At 31.2% G+C, this 20029-nt stretch overlaps 1 protein-coding gene across 1 annotated transcript; it reads left to right on the top strand.

Annotated features, from left to right (window-relative positions):
* Window positions 1-15389: 15389 nt before the first annotated feature.
* LOC134709772 (uncharacterized) lies at window positions 15390-19495 on the top strand. The gene is made up of 4 exons (XM_063569921.1): window positions 15390-15436; window positions 16810-17145; window positions 18175-18486; window positions 19031-19495. Exons 1-4 carry the CDS (start codon window positions 15412-15414, stop codon window positions 19261-19263), a joined length of 906 nt encoding a protein of 301 aa, XP_063425991.1. The 5' UTR covers window positions 15390-15411; the 3' UTR covers window positions 19264-19495.
* The last annotated feature ends 534 nt before the right edge of the window (window positions 19496-20029 follow it).

The raw sequence follows: 20029 nt of genomic DNA, 5'->3' as shown, positions 1-20029 counted from the left end.
CATGTTAACAAAATTTGATGCAGGAATGCAGATATTTATTGTGAATTTTCATTTAATGAACCAATTTATTAGAATATAACTTATACATTTTAATTTTGTTGCAAATGTTGATTATTTTTGGTTGTTTAAAAAAAAATCAAGCTGGCACTTTAAGGGGAGGTAACTCTAAAACAGTGCATTTTCTGAAGGATTCTACATGAAATTTTCCTATTTTGTATTTAGCCAGAAAAAAACGTACAGTGACCCTATCTTTTCTTTTGATATTCTCAAAGCATTGTCTGAAAGCTATCTTTTCCCTAAGTATTTAACAATTCTACCATTTGGTTTAGTTTCTAATCACAAAATGGTGTTTTGCCCTGTATAATCCATACAAAATGTGTCATTTTGTCACGTCCTGTAGCTTGAGAAAATGCGCGGTGACCTATCATTCTTATTATATTTTTCAACATATTGATACTACGTTTTGGAAAAGTATGAACAAATTCTATCATTTTTATTTTAGACTCCCATCACACCTTAAAACACCAAACATATATGTAGGTATGCACCGTAAATGTACAAAATAGTTCTAGAGCACTCAAGACGTTTGTATAATTTGCCTCTTTCACTTTTTGTTTTAAACGTTACACACTCATGTTAAAATAAAGATATCAGACTCTAACAGTTCATTGTATGCTTCGGCCTGCATCATCACACCTATTTTAAAATGTAATGTTTAACATAATGGATTGTTATAGGCTAATATCCTTTACATATATAAGGATAAATGATACAGGCTCTTTAGATTCTGTGTTTCATATCAAACAGGACATGTTTACGCATTAAAAAATATTCTATATAACTTATGCTTTACTATATTATTAGCTTATTATCTTACGGTTAGCTCAAATATATAGATTCAGGCTAGACCTTTATATGTTTGTAGGCTGTGTGTCGATTAGGCGATCTGACGATGAAATACGAATGCAAAGAGCTTGAAGAGAAAATCTTCGATCAGTCTAACTTAGCTTCGAATAAAAAATTACTGAGAGAAGCAATCGACATTTTAGGATCGGGACAGTCACAATTAACGAAAATTATGGAACAGTTGTTAGCAGATGATTCACATAAACGGAAACAAAAGGTATATGAAACACTATTTACTTTTATAAAGAATTTTTATATGTATTGAATTCTACCAAATTACTTGTTCCGATAACAAGACATCGCAGATACATCAGTAAAAATTTATTTTGGACTTCAAAATGTTGCGGCAATATGTCGAATTTTGAAATTGCAAACTTTATTTAAGTTACTATTTTCAAACAACCCTCGTCATAAGATAATGAAAACAAACAGTACTTATAGAACAACATATAAAAAGCATCTTGATAATATCATACAAGATGATATTGAAACATTTGTTGAAAGGTAGTTCAATAATTTGTCTCTCATGTTACAGGTTATACTGAAAAATAAGCCTAAAATTTGGTTTTAAAAGGTTATTAAAATAGTAATTCAAGTCTAAGATAGAAATTCATAATGTTCAGTATGTTGTCTCTCTTTCTTATAAACCAAACACCAAATAATTCCCTCCGATGTTGGTTAAATGTTTTCATTCCAAAGTGATTCAAGACGTATCTGTTGGGGGCTATTTAAACACCATGTGTGGTAAACATGCTTATTCCATAGTAAATCTCCTTTTGATTCCGATTGTGACTGTTTTGCTGAGTGTTAATTCGCATTACTATAAGACGTGTTACGGTACTTATCTATCCCAAATTCATGTATTTAGGTTGATGTTATATTTGTAATTTTCATCGGATTTTGTCAAATTTGGTGACGTCTTTACTCTTATATTCATGTGTTATGGTAAGGAAAATTGATCACCGCCTTCATTTATTAGATTTGATTTTGTTCAACGTAATCTGTACGATGATTTACGTTTGAAGTTAGATTCAAAACAAACTGTTTTAGATAAATTACGGGCTTTTGATGGTCCTTTTGATTCTGTTAATAGTTTTGATTTTTCTACTCTTTACACTACACTTCCACACTATCTTATTTAACAAAAGTTTTCCTATTTAATTAAATGGTCGTTTGGTAAAGCTGAATGTATATATATTTGCTGCAACTCATTTAAAGCCTTCTTCTCTAATGAGAAAGGTAAATATGCTAGATATACTTACTGGAAGTGTGATGAGATGATTGAAGCTGTTAATTTTCTCTTTGATAATATTTTCGTACGTTTCGGCAACAAAGTTTATCGACAGGTTGTAGGTATCCCCATGGTCACTAGTTGTGCCCCTTTAATAGCAGACTTATTTTTGTACTGTTACGAATCACAGTTTATGACTAAACTCAGTAAAGACCCGTCGAAATTTCATTTAATTGATAAATTCAACAACACTAACCGTTATCTTGGTGATATTTTTTCGTTAAATAATCAAGAATTTTCTCAATATACTGCTGAAATTTACCCCAAGGAACTTACTTTAAATAAATCAAATGTATTCGGTAATTAGTTATCAAAGGTACCAGGATTATAATTTAGAACGCCATACGCGCGTTTCGTGTACATAAGACTCATCAGTGACGCTCAAATCAAAAATATTTATAAACCCAAAGAAGTACAAAGTTGAAGAGCATTGAGGATCCAAAATTCCAAAAAGTTGTGCCAAATACGGCTAAGGTAATCTATGCCTGGGATAAGAAAATCCTTAGTTTTTCAAAAGTTCAAAGTTTTGTATACAGGAAATTTATAAAAAGACCACATTATTGATATTCATGTCAACACCGAAGTGTTGACTACTGGGCTGGTGATACCCTCGGGGACGAAACGTCCACCAGCAGTGGCATCGACCCAGTGGTGTAAATAGTTATCAAAGGTACCAGGATTATAATTTAGAACGCCATACGCGCGTTTCGTAATAACTGTCCTTTCCTGAATTTAGATATTTCAATTTTAAACGGGAAACTACACACTAAAATTTTCGACAAAAGAGACGATTTTTCGTTCCCTATTGTTAAGTTTCCATTTTTAGATGGTGATGTTCCTTTGGCACCATCTTACGGTGTTTATATTTCACAACTTGTTCGCTATGCCCGTGTCTGTTGTGACGTTTTTGATTTTAACGAACGCAACCTATGTATTACTGGTAAATTATTAAACCAGAGATATCGTTACCATAAATTACTTAAAACCTCTACTAAATTTTTTCATAGATATAAAGATTTGGTTTTAAAGTTTGGTTGTACCTGTAGAAAACTTATTTCAAACGGGATAGCATATCCTCATTTTTACGGAAATGTTGTTAACCGTGCCCGGAAATTTAGAAATGATCCATGTAGACTTGTTGCTCCTTTAAATAAACTTATTCTAAAAGGTTACCTATTCAACACTGTAATAAGATCATTGAATATTGTTTTTATTGGTATAAATATTGATTTTGTTATCAGTAGATTAAAAACTAACTAAATATTACTAGTATTTTATATACATATACATTTTCTTGGATCTACAATCTGTCGATACCTTTAACTTGGCATTGCACAAGGTCATGTTTTTCTCTGGCTGTTTATGACGTCTTTACACTAAATCCATTAAAAGTTAGATGTGAACGGATTGATTGTTTAGTCTTAGAGGCATGACTTTTTTTATTAGTTGTTTGTGTCTGTCCCAAATCAGGAGTCTGTAATTCAGTGGTTGTCGTTTGTTTATGTGTTACTTTTTTTTTTCGTTCATTTTTTTACATAAATTAGGCCGTTAGTTTTCTCGTTTAAATTGATTTACATTGTCTTATCGGTGCCTTTTATAGCTGACTATGCGGTATGGGCTTTGCTTCTTGTTGAAGGCCGTACGATGACCTATTGTTGTTAACTTTTGTGTCATTTTGGTCTTTTGTGGATAGTTGTCTCATTGGCAATCATACCACATCTTCTTTTTTATACGGACATATATATAAAATAGTTAATTGCTATTAATAAGTATTGCAATGTGCATTGTGTTTAAATGTAATATCAGCATTTTGTTCTATTACAATCTTAAATCAATCCTAATTCTATCTTAATTTTGATATATAGTTTTTCAAATGTGACATCATTTTTGTGCTGTTTTAGAAATTCAAATGTGACGTAATTTTTGTGCCTTTTTGCCACTTTGTATGTGACATCTTTTTTATGATTTGTTTGCGTTAGGTCTGGACTAAGTCGGGTGTGGCTATTTTTCTGCGTTGGTCCTTGTATTATGTATTCGGGTATTGTTTTCTGTAATTAGTTAATACTTCAGTTTCATTATGTATATCTTTCATATTCATTTGATAAAATTTATTGTTCGCAATAGCATAAATTGTTCTAAATTATGAAGATGTTCTTATCCCAAACAGAAGAACATAGAAGTATTTGACACAACCTTTTTCAACTTTTAATCTTCAGTGCTGTACAACTTTGTACTTTTTTTCACCTTCGATCTTTTATATCTCGGCGTCATTGTTGGACGAGGCGCGTTTTTGGCGTATTGAATTTTTGACCTGATGCCTTTTGTTATCTATTACTCATGTGTTTCTTTGTCTAATACGATCTCCTATTTATTTGTATTATAGTCCTGTAATATTATGTTGTCATTGCAATGTTAAATGCGATTAAAGTGCGAGGTTTGGCATGTCACAAAACCAGGTTGTACCCACCATTTTTATCTTTACAAATGTCCTGTACCAAGTCAGGAAAATGACCATTGTCATATCATACTTAGATTCTGTGTGTGTAACATTTTAACTTTGTGTTTCCATTGTGTCGTTTGTTTTCTCTTATATTTGAGTGTGAATTCACATTACTATAAGTCATGTCACGGTACTGATCTATCCCAAATTCATGTATTTTGTTTTGATGTTATATTTGTTATTCTCATCGGATTTTGTCTAATGCTTAATCCTTTTCTGTGTGCGTTGCATTTTAATGTTGTGTCGTTGTTCTCCCCTTATATTTAAAACGTTTCCCTCAGTTTTAGTTTGTTACTCCAATTTTGATTTTTGTTCATAGATTTACGAGTTTTGAACAGCGGTATACTACTGTTGCCTTTATTTAGTATTTTGGCACGTTTTTTGTTTAATTTAACTCATCTCTTATCTAATACCTTTAAGGTATGGAATTTATTTCCAAAAATTGTTTGATTAATTGGAAAACAAAATTGAAACCTCTTATCGAAGTACGGAGCCAACCAGGAATGCACAAACATGACACATTTATCATGACTTTACAGATACAGGATCATTTCGCACAACTCCAGGGTATAGTTTAGGTAGTAAATACTGTTATTACATTGGTTGCAGGAAATTACATTGATTTCCCAGTTACATAAAAACCGATAATTTTACATGTGAAATAAACGTGGTTATTTCACTCTCTGACGTCATACAACAATAGGCGTTGTCAAGACGTCGATAACGTCGGATCAAAACAAATTATGAATGCGTAGGAAAAACATATAGTTCCTTACATTTTCTACATTAATTTCATTAAAAAGAACCACCGTATTTGAATATCAAAAATAACTTGTGACCGAACTTGAAACCTCTTATCTGCGCACTCGTTTAATCCATTCGTCGTTCTGTCACGCGTTGTCTATTTTTTATATTCAAATACGGCGATAGTTATACTATAATTATTAAACAAATAAAATAGCATTTAAAAAAAATCTTTTTCAATTAAAGCTAACGTCAGATACATAGACAATAACTGTTTAGTGTCTTTAAATATCAGCTGTATTTGTACGAGGCTAGGAAACAAAAAGCTCGCATACACCTGGTTTCCTAGCCCGTACAAATACAGCTGATATTTAAAGACACTTAACAGTTATTGTCTTTATCCTGCAATTAATTCTGAATATTTCTTGTGTTTTGAAAGACACAAAAACTAACATATTTAGCATTTTGTTTTCGATTTTTAATCCCTTGAGGCCCTCGTTGTAATATCAAAATCACATATTAAGCTGAAGACGGGTTCACAAAAAAAGAAACTCGAATGGTCAACAATAATACATCGCTCAAGGTGATAATTATCTATTTTAACATAAAAACTTATTTCAACAGTAAAAACAAATAACAAAATATTGTCAAATTTGAAACAGAAAAGTACGAGTCGTGCTACGCTTCATACTTGACATTCACTAAACATGCATGTTGAAATTGACATGGTTGATTTTGTAACACAATCATACATACACATTCAAGTTTTGAAACCTACAATGTTCATCGTCATTGGAATGAAACTGGAATACACATTCGGAGGTCACACAGGTTCAAACAATTTTCCGTCCGGCAGTGGGTGGACCTTTAAAACGATATTTATATAGTATACAGATACAGCATAGCGATATCTGTAAGACTGTATCTATATAATAGGACACCTAATTGCAGGATAAAGTTTGATTCTGTTGTTTTACTTGCTATGCATAGATATATCAGATAATGTATTCAAACTACTACATCTAATGATCTATCAGAAATTAAGTGTTCTAATCGTAAAATATTCACCTAAATCTAAACATATCTGCAGCCCTTTATTATACGTGTATTATGTCTATTATGAAAGGAGTAGACTGAATATATTATATGATGATGTTATTCTTTACGAGTAACATTACCAAACGTGTAAAGCGCATTTATATCACCTAAGGATTACATTTGTTTGCAAAGAATGTAAATTGTCCCAGATCGTCTTTACTGAAAGCAAAATAAATATGACGAACTTTTAGATAGACCATTACATTCAATGACATTGGTAACTTTTAAACTTAATTTCGTTTATACAAATCTTTTATAATTCACATATATATATATATACATGTTTGCAAAGGCGCCAGCATACTCGGTCAAGATTACTAGTTTTACCGTATAATATCTATTCGTTCTAAGGTGTGTTTTCTTTTTAAATGTTTCGTATTTCCAAATTTGCTGTTTTAGACGTATATACTTATCTGGTGAATTTTATTCAAGAAACATGTGTGGTCAACATGGTTGTTCCATCGTATTCTATCTATCTATTAGATAGACTATTTGTAAACGTAAAACAAATTACACTTTTTGTTTTATTTTAATTCATCTCTTATTGAATTAATCAAACTCTGGAATTTATCTCCAAAACTTGTTTGATTACTAGGAAGGAAATGAAGCCCTTAATAGACACACAGGACAAACTTTCAGGGGGGATGTAGAAACAGGACATACTAATCGTGATTATACAGAGAGAGGAACGTCTCCAACAATGCCAAGGGATAGTTTAGACATGGTAATTAAAACTGTTATCAACCAAATCATATTGCAATTTTTAATGTTTTTTTTTTAAATGTTTGCATTCCAAATTTGTTGTTTTAGACGTATCTGATGTTTATGCAAGACACATTTGTGGTCAACATTGTTATCCATTGTATTATTTCTATTTTATTTAACAAATAAAAACAATTGGCACTTTTTTACATTTTAATTCATCTCTTAGTTAAGTTATCTAATACCGTTAAGTTGTGGAATTTATCTTCAAAAAATTGTTTGATAAATAGGATGAATGTAAAGCCTCTAATAGAACCACAGGACAAACTCCCAGAGGGGATGTAGAAACAGGACATACTTATCGTGGTTATACAGAGAGAGGAACGTCTCCAACAATGCCAAGGGATAGTTTAGACATGGTAATTAAAACTGTTATCAATCAAATCATATTGCAATTCTTAATTTTTATTTTTTTTAAATGTTTGCATTCCAAATTTGTTGTTTTAGACGTATCTGATGTTTATGCAAGACACATTTGTGGTCAACATTGTTATCCATTGTATTATTTCTATTTTATTTAACAAATAAAAACAATTGGCACTTTTTTACATTTTAATTCATCTCTTAGTTAAGTTATCTTATACCGTTAAGTTGTGGAATTTATCATAAAAAATTGTTTGATAAATAGGATGAACGTAAATCCTCTAATAGAACCACAGGACATACTGTCAGAGAGAATGAAAGAACAAGACATATTAATAGTGGTTATACAGAGAGAGGAACGTCTCCAACAATGCCAAGGGATAGTTTAGACATGGTAATTAAAACTGTCATTAACCAAATCATATTTCAATTTTTAAGATATTTGCAATTATACGTAACGACAGATACATTTTGATTCTGTCACTTTACTTGCTATGCATTTATCAGAAAATGTGTTCAAACTTCTTTATCTATCAAACAATTGTGTTTAACCGAACATAGTCATCTAAAGATAAGCATATCTGCGACATATAAAATAATTATACATGTATTATGTGTTTTGTGATTATGGGAGTAGACGGTAAATAATATAATAATGTTATTTATACGTAACGAGTAACAGTTTATACAAAAAGATAAAACGCATTTTCATTATTAAGGGATAGAATATTTGTGCCAAAAAATGTTAAATGTCCAGATGTTACATATAAATAACGGTGAACACTTTATAGTCTTCACCGAAATCAATGAAGTATTACCAACTTTTTGGTCGTTCATAACAATCTATAACTTCGGTTAATTCAGAATGCACCAAGTTCAAATTCCCGCTATGCTAATATATACATTTTATTCTTAAATTAATGGTTAAATTCAGGAATTTCAAAATGGTCTTCCAAATGCCTGAAGTTGAAATATAACTAGATTGAGAAATAAATGATATGATATGAGTGGTTTAAAATCGTCTAATTCTGTATATAAAAAAGAAGATGTGGTATGCGTACTTATGAGACAACAAGGGACCATACGGCTTTCAACAATATGCAAGGTTCATACCGCATAGTCAGCTTTGAAAGGCCCCGAAATGACAAATAATGAACAATTCAAACGAGAAAACTAACGGCCTAATTTATGTACAAAAAATGAGCGGAAACAAATTTGGAACACACCAACAACCGACAACCACTGATTAACAAGCTCTTGACGTTGGAAAGGCACATATATACAGAATGTGCCGGGATCCCAACCCTCCCTAACCTGGGACAGGGAAGTAACAGTTTGTGTGTGTCAACGAATTGGTTTTGTGATAATAAATAAAACTTAACTTGCAAATCAGACATGAGAGGGTAGAAGAGGTTGTGTTAGGACACGATATACATTTAGATGTCAATAAAATATCATTTAAAGATGTTCTGTTCCACCAGTGAAGCTTTCTGTCTAAAACAATATTTTAAATGTATTTATGAGCTGTTAGATTAAAGTTTCCTTGTGATGCTTCTTTTGACACAACCTGTCCCTTATTCTTTTGCCCACCCATAAATCTTAAGAACCGACCTTTGAAAAACTGGAGTCCCGTCCTCCAAAACAATTGGGTTTCTTCATCATATCTCATAAATGTCGTACTCTTAGGCAAGCTAAACCATCTTACTACATCCAAGAACAATAAAAAAAGCTATATTTTCAATTGGAAACCGTTTCTCGTTCACCAATCTATGAAAACACTTAAATTCTTCTAGCTTATTCGAATCTTTAAGAGCTTGAATTACACTTTGGAGTAATGCTACAAGTTCGTCATAAGTTTCTGTATCACTATCAGCAGTGATATTCTCGGGTGTTTCTGTCTCGCCAGTTAAATTAAATTCAGACATTTCATTTTCAACCTCTTGCCCGTCCCAGTTTTTCGGTTAACGTTCATCTTCTTGCGCACTTGTATCATTATTAAATCTTATTATTTTCTTGTAAAGGCTTTCATTGGGTGCACTGCTGCATTTGGAAACATGAATGGTTTCATTTACATCATTGATAGTTATAAGCCGTTCTTGTTCTCTACATACTTCAGGAATTAAACGAAAAATTTTCAAGGTTGTCGCCTCCCCAGTTGTCTTTCGTACCTTTATCACAAGGTTTGAATGTTCAATTATCCCATGTTCTATGCTTGATGTGAAGGTGTCAAGCTTACATTCACAGTATAGACAGGAAAAGTATGAACTATCCATTACATTTAGACCTGAAAAGCATCACAGTAAATAAGAAATCACCAATACATCCATTTTATTAAAAACATATGTATAATATGATTTTTTTGTAAGTCGCAAAAATAAACGCGATTAACATGTCCAGGAACGTCAATGTTACCTTTGAATTTTATTCTTAATACATAATTCCGCAGTAGATATTTTGTTACACACTGAAATCTAAAATATTTCAAGAAATAGGCGAGAAACGGGATTGCACATGATGCGAATTAAAGTGAATTGCCTACACACCGTACAGTTTATATCAAATTATTTCCTATTCACCGTACACACCAGCTGCTGTCCACCGTACACAAAAACTTTTTTTCACACTTGTTTTTTTACCCAAACTGATTAATGGAATGAGCTATCTAAGATAGGTTTATGATTGGTAACTATCACTTTTGCACTGTATTAGCTTTCATTCAGATATACCATGTAAATGGCTCGACAACTGCATTGAAATTAAAAATTCCTGTTAACCTTCACAACTATTTGAGCAAGTAAAAGTTTATTATTCATATTAGAATATTAGAATATAAAATTTGTCTAAAATTTGATAAATAGGAAGGAATCGATGCGAAAATTATTTGGGAGCAGGAATTTCAGATGTTGAGAAATGTACACTATATGAAGATAAAACAAAACAAAGATTTTTTACCGTGTCAGGTCAAAATTGATGATGCCCCGCTTGCTTAGTACCTATATCTGGTGTACTGATGATACACGGTGGGTTTAGTAAGGATATGCTACGGTTGTTTGATCCTTGATCAAATTTTAGACATGTTCAAAAATTGTCAAGGATATATAACTTGAATTATTTCACTTGACTGGGAGGAGTTTAACCCGTTCAATCATTATAGACCAGTCTATCAATAGACAGATGTTTGGGGATTTTATCAATGAAGTGTCCAGTTATGGCCATTGATCCGTTTAAAATATGTAAAATTTATATGTGTATTCGCAAAATAGATCATGAGACACAGCCATTGATTTTTTCTTGAAAAGTGGACGGTTTTAAACACGGTTTGATATTCTAACATTTTGAAATTTGTTCTTAGTCGTTGAACGTTCTCAAATATCCGTTACATTACGTTCAGCGTCTGTTTTATCTTTCGACGACCGTACTGTGCGGTGGAACAGTTTAAATATGCTCAAAATTTGAACGGGGGTCCAACGATCGAAGTGTCTATTGAACGTCCTCGATAGGCATCCGTTTTTATGGTATTCGTCTGTTCTGTTTCCGTTTTGTATCCGTTAATTGTCCAAGCTACATCCGTTACAGGTCCGGTAGACCAATTTGCCAACTTATTTCTACTGGACGTTAAACAGATAAAACAGATGGTGAACAAATGTGAAACGGACATGACTGAAAGTAAAATCACAAAAATACTGAACTCAGAGGAAAATCAATTCGGAAAGTCAAAACACGGCAAAATCAAATAACAAAACGCATCAAAAAGATATGGACAAGAACTGTCATATCCCTGACTTGGTACAGGCATTTTCATATATAGAAAATGGTGGATTCAACCTGGTTCTATAGCGCTATTTTGTTACCCTCTCACTTTATTGACAGTCAAAGATACAGTTGGATATTCGCGTCGCGTTCTTTATATTTGTTCATTTCACCAAAGAACTCCGAACGAATAGCATGTTTGTCAACGGAAAATAATACGTTCGGCGTCCGTTAGAGCTATCCGGTAAGGCATACTACAGCTTTAGACAATAAGATATGATAACACAACTAACACATTGGGAAATATGATATTTGTAACTCGTTTGTTTACGTTTTCCGATACGATGTGATCAGGCATGATTAAATGATATGTATTCGTCCGTTCAAGAACTATTGATTTTCTTTCATTAGTTAAAACAGGAGGATACGATAAAATGATGATTGATTGACCAATAGCGAGGTTCTGGTTTATTTAACTTTAAAGGTTTTTTCGGCTGTTTATTTTTATTTCAAAATACATTCGAGGGGGTACTTTATCATTGAATGGTTTCAGTGAGTTAATCGAAGAAAAAAATTTAAAACGGCGTAGGGATGCAAGTTATGAAGATGGAGAGGGAGAAAGTTGAAACTACATACTGACAGGGGTTGATTCTCAACAAAACCAGCAAAACAGCAACGATTAGACGAAAACCAAACCCTCCTCAATAGCTTTTGAATAACATATTGAAAAAATCTACTTTTATAAGGTGGAGTAGTGACCATGGAGACAGGCATTTAATTTTCATATGAGAATAACAACAAATAGTGATTATTACATTTCAAAAACTGTTTTCTGAATTCTAAATGCTGAATTCTGAAATAAAAATGCGCTTTGTCGGCTTTTGTATCTTCTAGGATAACCTAGTAATTGATTTTTGGAACTCATATATAGGTGACCTTCTGTTGTTTTCTGTTCTTTGGTCGGGTTGTTGTCGGGTTGTTGTCTCCTGAACACATTGCCCATTTCCATTCTCAATTAATTTTATAGGGAATAAAAATCTGCAACTCAATTTTGTTAAAATTACATTGATGTAACGGGGGAAATTATATGGTCTCCATTCCATATCTTTGTTCTTTGCGTTTTCACATCTTGTTAATGCTCTCTCTTTTCAATACACAACAAATTTTATTCCAAAACGTAATATATATTTCGCAATCGAAATATTGGAGGGATAGTTACTGAGAATTCACGGTTATTTTATTGCACCTAATAATATTATTTTTATTAATTTAAAAAATAGAATATGCTAATTTGCTTGGTCTATATATTTCTTTGTTACTATTTGATGGGGTTTTTTTTTGGTGATTAAGATAATAAAATAATGTTGACTGCTTTATTGTTGACATTTTTACCTATTATTTAGCTTTAAACCAGGTTTTATCCACATTTCTACATAAGAAAAAGCCCGTACCAAGTCAGTGATATTCAATATGATAGTTGTTATCCATTCGTTTGATATATAAGAGCTTTTGATTTCGCCATTTGATTAGGAAATTTCTGTTGTGATTTTACTTTTTTCTAGAATGTTGAAAAGTATGATATAATTACCAAATGCGCCGGACACCAAAGTCACATCAAGATTTTAAAACCTTTTCTTTTTGTTTTGTATGTAAACCAATATGCAGATTTTTATTTTTGTTATTTGTTATTTCTTTTTTTTTAGATGAAGGAGAAAAGGCAACGTATAAATGTAAGATAGACATGTGATTTTAGAAAAAAAAAATGTTAATATTTGTACCTTTTTAACATTTCTTCATCGGTGTGAGAAAAAGACTTCTCATCACTAGAGAAACAATTTGACGAAATTTAGTTGTGACGTAAAATTTTCTTGGTTTCTTCTGAATTATCATATTGTAACGTAATAAAAAAATGTCCTTGCCTGATGACATCTCATAAAAAGAACACAACTTTCTTAAAATTTTATAAAAGAGGGACACATTAGAGGAACATATTCCACCACTATAACTCATGTATTACAATATTATTCCATTCTCAACAGTTATAATTTTTAATTATTTAAAAAGCTTAACAATGTTGCAGTGGTGGAATCTATATGTATATAAAGTTGAATAAATATAATTTCATCAGTTGCAATAGCATTTATTCGAAATGGTATATTAAAATTCAATTAATTTAAACTGAAAATTTGTCCTACAATTGTGATTTGATAGCAATTTAAATAAGTACACAGTATAAAAACAGTCATGCTTAAAAGAAACTAACATGGAAAGTTATGAAGAAAAAAAGGTATAATATTATCAATAAAGAATGTTCAAAATTAAATGTTTGAAAGCCAATATTCCATATTCCTAAAACTTTGAAAACAATCTAGATCCGTTTAGATCTATAAATAAAGGTTTGCTTTACAGGACATATTACACCTAGGATCATCGTAGACCAACTACTTTTTTGTTACCGTAAACTTCCCGGATAAATCCTTTTCATAGAACTTTACCTTTTAATCCTATGAAAAATTAGAAACAATCTCGCTGCATTAAAATTCCATGGGTGACATTCTGCTGTTGTGTGTTCTATGGTCGGGATATTTTCTCTTTGGCACATTTCCCATTTCCATTATCAATTTTACTTTTTAGTAGATCAACATCAAAAGTAAACATAAAAGTGAAAAGAAAGAAAAAATCTGTTTTTGATTTGTATTTGTTAACAATTCTGAAAACTCTATTTCACAAGAATGATCCTGAAATAAAATTTCACAATCATACCATATTTTTCATAATACATTTACAAAATCTTTCAATCCTAATTTTTTATATATATTTATGTTCAATTTTGTTTATCTTTGAAAGTAAATCTCAGAATTTATTGATCACGAACATGCAAAACATATTGTATTAAATTAAACGTAAAGGTGATTTCTGTTATGAGCATAATGATTCTCTCAAAATTGGATCAAACCGTTTTACAATTTCAGTATTTTTGTTTTTCCTTTGATTTCAGAAGTTCATTATGCTAACATTGATTTCTGCGTTAATCGTTGGATGTATATGCGGTGCTGTGGCGTGGTTAATTAAAAATAAATATTTCTTAGGTAAGATAACTTATCACCGTACAACATGCAAAATTGTCGATCTGTCTATGCAAGTGGAGGGAAGGGGTAGTTGCGAAAGATACAAGAGGGACAGTCAACCTCAAAGAAAATAAACTGACAACGCTATGGCAGAGTAAATACTCTAGCTTGGATATCTTTTCTATATCACTAGACTTTATAATGCAAATGTTTCAATATAATGAAATTGTATATTCTGTAAGTTGTGATATCCAGTGAACATTATTTTAACTGATCATGACACATTCTTTGTATTAAACTATGTTTCAATCCTGTGAAGTTCACTTTCTATCCAATGTGCAAGTGGTATCCTTTTTTTTTCTCGCCTGCGACAAATATCAAAATGTGGGCTATCATGTTATATATTTGTACAAATTTTTATACTTTGCATGAAGATGACTAACGTTACGAGCATTCCTTCTGTCACTGCTTGAGAGAAAAATCAGTACCCAAACTGCACTGTCAGCCTAAAAGAACCCGATATGACAAATAAAAAACAATTTGTTTGAGAAACCTAACAGCCATATTTAAGTTCAAAACAGTAAACGAAAATAGTCTGCTATATATATTATGAAGGTTCAGAATTCAAAGCAGATTGTAAATTTGTTGTTTTAGGTTCACTGAAATATTGTATTTGTCATCGTCGTAGTATATCTAACCTATTTATTTTTCTACCAACAATATATCTTGGGCTGATGATAGAAATTCTAGAACTCTAGAAATTCCATACTATTGAGTGTTTTATTTGGATGTGGTAGTTGTTCTCTTTTTTTGTCATATGGACAATTGTATCTGCAGTGTTTTTAAAATGCAGAAATTGTTAATAATTTATGCTTTTCATCACAAATGCTAACACCATTCCAGATTCGAAGGATCCTCCTCCTACTATTATGACTGACTATCCCTCTAGTCCAGGTAAGGTTTTAAAAAATAAATCATGTGTTTCATATATATAAATAGTTCAGTTAACTCATATCAAACAAACAAAACAATTAATTGATAAATGTTTATACATTGGTATTGGTAAGATGCAAAGTATCACTTATGGAAAAAAAAACTAGGTAATTTATTGCTATGTTGTAAACGTATGGAGGCAAATATTTCATTCAAATTTGACGGGAAAATAAAATGTTGTATGTGCTATTTCGTGTCATACATCAATTTGTGTAATGTTTGATGTAATGATCTGCCTATAATAAATGTGTAAGCTATTTCAGTATGAGTCAAAATAACTGTTAAGAATTTTTGAAAATGTAATTTACTTTAGTCCCAGATTAAAAACAAAAGGTTGCATCATTTGATATGCTGTAGAATGGTCATTTGCCTTGTGTTTACTTATTCTCTATAAACGAAGGCAACAGTAGTGTAACGCTGTTCAATAAACATAAATCGATTCAGCGAAAACAGATCCGGATCATAAACCAAATTTGAAGGGAAATACAACACCTATAAAAGAAAACAACTGAACAACAGAAACAATGAACTGCAACAAAAACAAACACCAAACGAACAAAAAACGGACTACGTGATACATGTAACAACTGATACTCGGGTTCTTATCATACAATTTGCTTTTATACAAGATATGATTTTTTGCATTAATGGTTATCAAAGTCTCTCAAATGTATTTTATGATAGTATTATACTTAACCCCTAACGGGAGAGATTTTGCTAGTTTTTCATATGAAGACCAAATCAGTTTAATTGAAGTTTCGATTTGGCATGTCAGAAATTACTAGTATTTCTTTGTTTATCAATGAATCATTTTCAATTTAAAATTAGAAAAATAACATAATGTTTAAGTACAGAGCCACGCCATGTATAAAAAAACTCTAACAGGCTTATAGACATAACACATTAGCAAAAATTAAAGACAAAGACAAAAATGAAAAACATATCATACAACAACTATACTATGACTGGATGTGTAAGTACAGAGGCACGTCACATGTATCAAAGAAACACAAAAAGGCATACTGACAAACCACGTCATCAAAAATAAAAGAAAAGAATATATTTTTTCAGAACTATCACACAATGAGGGATAAATAAATACAAAGCCACGTCTTAAAATTTAAGACGTTATTAAAACGATTATCATTATTAATATTATGGTTGATTGTAAATAATCAAAACCAAGTGTCTAGATGATTTTAATTTTAATTTCAGAGCATGGTTTTATAGCTGTACATATGCATTACCTTCTCTCTCCGAGGAATTGCTCCGTTAAAATTAATGCATTTGAAATTTTATAATCATTTTAAAATCTACTTTTATTTTCGTTTTAGATAAATGTGATAATGATATATCTACTGCCACGATTGGAGAACCAATATGCATTCCTTTTACACAAAAATTTACTGTTAACCCATCGCGTGTAAATATCACACAGAAGTCATCTCAATATTGTATTGCACTTCAAGGTTTTTCAGTCAATGTTTCATCTGATATTTTTGTGCGACAAATCGGAGACTGGATCATTTATTTTAACTCTTCAAGGACTTATCAACAGTTCCGTTTTGTAAAGAAAACGGCAACATGTGACAGTATTGGAATTTACGAACTGTCTTTATATAATGGAGTTGATAACTTAACTCCCTTTGAATTCACAATCAGATTAAAAGGTATTTATACTAGTAATAATTATAACCAATGATAAAAAAAATATTTAAATATTATTGTATCACAGTTTGAAAAGTGACTGACACTGATGAAGGTCATAGTTTTGGGAAGACAAATTTGTCAATGGAAACGCTTTTCCTAATGTGTGTCATAGTTTGTTTAAAAGAAAAGCAATCATTACTAGCTAGCCATATTTTTCAGTAGCGAATTAACCTTTGACTAAGTTGTTACAATTAAACGTTAACCATTGGGTATATAGTAAATATCAATAAGACAATTAAAACGAAAAATAGATGAACTCTTTGAAATTAACATTCAGTCTTATGGTTCATCAAAAATATGTCCAAAATCTACGTACAGACAGACCGATGAATTCAGAAAAGTTTTAATGACTGGTTGAACCTAGGTATATAAAAATTACATGTTTCAGAATATTAAAAACCTTACTGTGTATTTTACAGTCTGCAGAAGACAGCAAAATAAAGTAACACCTGAGTTTCATTTGATACGATCCAGTCAGTTACACAGCTTATATCACCCATTGTATTGAGATGCTTATTGTCTACCCATCTGTTGTCCATTTAAATCAATACAACTCGCAACATGTATCATATGAGGGGAGCTTCTCAAGGAGGAGTGAAAGATACAAGAGAGACGGTCAAACTCATAGATCGAAAATAAACTGACCAATCACATCTAACGAATGGATAACAATTGTGATTTTTCTTGGTACAGTCAATTCCAATTCATTTTCGGTTTTTTAATTCCAAACAAACATATTACAACCTAATAAATCTTCATTGTTTCCAATTTCCAGGGAGTCGTCTTATGTTGTCTTTTCTATTCATTTTTTTTTCACACAGGTAATTTGGGAAGGTTTTTTTTTGTTTACTGAAGGCAGGATAATGGTTTCTGTAGTCCATGCTTAGTAGTATTTACGGAATATTTCTGTGTCAGTGTGGCTTCTGAAGGCTTCAAATGAAATAAATAACATCTTTAAGAACATGTTTAAACTTTTAATTTTATTTTAGACCCGACGCTACAGCAAAGTGTGACTCGTATTTATGGCTTTATTCATGTCCATTGTGAAATGACGGCGAATTGTATTGCCAGTTCTTTAGTCTTGGTTGTAAACAATGAGCCAACGTCCAAAGAATTACCTGACACGAATGTTTGTAGTAACAACGATATGATGGGAGGCACAAAACTCGCAGTTGACGAAACATTTCGTATTTCCAAGCTTTCAGTAAATCAAACCATCTCTTGTGTACCAGTAATGAAAAATATCGAACTTGCTGCTAACCTGACATCTACAACTACTGTTCCTTTCTGTGAGGGGGATGGTATGTATTAGTTTTATAATATCAACATCAGCCCTTCAATTGTTTACAATCAATATTACTAATTAAAACACATTCTTCAGACACCACGTATTGTTCAGTTTGATTTTAATTCGTTATTCTCAATCGCACAGTTAAATTAGTAGTAACTTATCATACAAACTATCAATAAAAAACATATATAACATATCGAAGAATATTTTACACGGAACTATATAACCTATACCAAAAAGCTTTGGAATAATTTTAATTACTAGTAGTCACAGAGATCATTCGAATTAAAACGAGATTATTTTAAACCTCTATTAAAAATCTGATTTTAACAAAAACATATTTTTAGATTATTCTAATCATGTAGCCAATGGAAAAGAAACGAAGTCTTTAAATTAATTTTCTACATAGGAAATGCCTTTAACAAACCGGAATATGACAGACTTTTCCATTCGTTCGATGTGTTTGGGCTTTTTATTTTGCCATTCGATAAGCGACTTTTAAATAATCCTTGGAGTTAGATATTGTATATCTTTTTACATTTATTTTATTACAGATTGTGTATTTGGATGCAAGGAAGAATCTCAAAGTATATCATATTATTCAAATATAGATTTCTGTGATAGATTTTACCAATGTTCAAATGGAATATTGGTGTCTCATTCTTGCGGTAATGGCACATATTGGTCACCTAGCGAGTGCAATTGTGATCATTTCGATGGTGCAATTTGTGATCAGAAAACAAAACGATTTTCTAAACCTGTTACCTCTAAAAAGTGCTCACCCTAATCACATGACTGTGAAACTTATGATCAACATCATGTCAATGTTCGTATTGATAATTCATGAATTAGAAACAAAAGTAAACATGTAATTGAAGAAATATAAAACAAATTTAATATACTCAGAGAAATTGTTTAAAACACCAATAATAAATCAGTCTTGTTATAAACTCTATTGTTGTGTTCTTAATGAACGTTTAACACACAAACTCGATGACATCAAATTCTTGCATGATGGGTAAAACGACTTTATAAAAGGTAGAAATAAATTTGACCATAAAAGTATTTTTGATTAACAAACATTATTTAACACAATAACTCCAAACACTGTCAACTCATATTGCATTTATTGACCTTAAAAAGCCGTATGATTGGATTAATAAGGATTTATGGTTTGGATAACTATTCATTAGAAATTAGTTCGAAAATGATACAGGTAATACATTCATTGTGTCGAAATGTTTTGTGTTCAGATAAACGGTTATTTTCTTGATTTGTTTAACTTGAAACCTGAAAAGAAGAGTGTATTATTTCCATTATTCATCATACTATTTATTAATGATTAACTAAATTGTATCAACAGGTTAAATATTGGTAATAATATTGATAATGATGAAGTTTACATATCATTGTATGCAGATGGAGTTTTTATAAAGTTTGTATATTATAGAATGTAGATGGTGTTTATTTATCTGAAAATGAAAATGATTTACAAAAGCTGTACACTCAATACATGGTGAAATAAAAAGTATATGACAGTTAATTTAGATAAG

The sequence above is a fragment of the Mytilus trossulus genome, chromosome 3 (assembly GCF_036588685.1).
Source record: "Mytilus trossulus isolate FHL-02 chromosome 3, PNRI_Mtr1.1.1.hap1, whole genome shotgun sequence".
NCBI classification, from domain to species: domain Eukaryota; kingdom Metazoa; phylum Mollusca; class Bivalvia; order Mytilida; family Mytilidae; genus Mytilus; species Mytilus trossulus.
The sequence above is the reverse complement of the archived record's forward strand: the minus strand, read 5'-3'. Positions and strand labels throughout refer to the sequence as shown.